At 37.8% G+C, this 262-nt stretch overlaps 1 protein-coding gene across 1 annotated transcript in view; it reads right to left on the reverse strand.

Moving 5' to 3' along the window:
• The window catches only part of LOC119594870 (NADPH oxidase 4-like), a gene marked incomplete in the record, with an annotated part of 84846 nt that overhangs the window by 11743 nt on the left and 72841 nt on the right, over window positions 1–262 (reverse strand). The window contains 1 exon segment of the mRNA XM_037943949.1: window positions 4–99. Coding sequence (XP_037799877.1) covers window positions 4–99 — 96 coding nt within the window.

Raw genomic sequence — 262 nt, forward strand, 5'->3', positions numbered from 1 at the left:
CCTCCCCTCTGAAGTTGGCTACGTTGATTTCAGGATACTGTGCACTGTAGTGTCGAGAGAAATTTATTGCGTTGGCCAAGTGGGCTCCCGTATGCGCCACTGGAAGACAAAAATCAGAATAGTAGCAGTGGTTGGAAAAGTATTGCATTAATTAAATTAAAATAAGACGATTTGAGAACGTTTGCAATACAAATCAGGGTAAAATACATTGATATAAATATAATTTTTATGATCTGAGCATCATCAGTGCTAGATTTTCCCT

Source organism: Penaeus monodon, chromosome 34 (assembly GCF_015228065.2).
Source record: "Penaeus monodon isolate SGIC_2016 chromosome 34, NSTDA_Pmon_1, whole genome shotgun sequence".
Taxonomy (NCBI): domain Eukaryota; kingdom Metazoa; phylum Arthropoda; class Malacostraca; order Decapoda; family Penaeidae; genus Penaeus; species Penaeus monodon.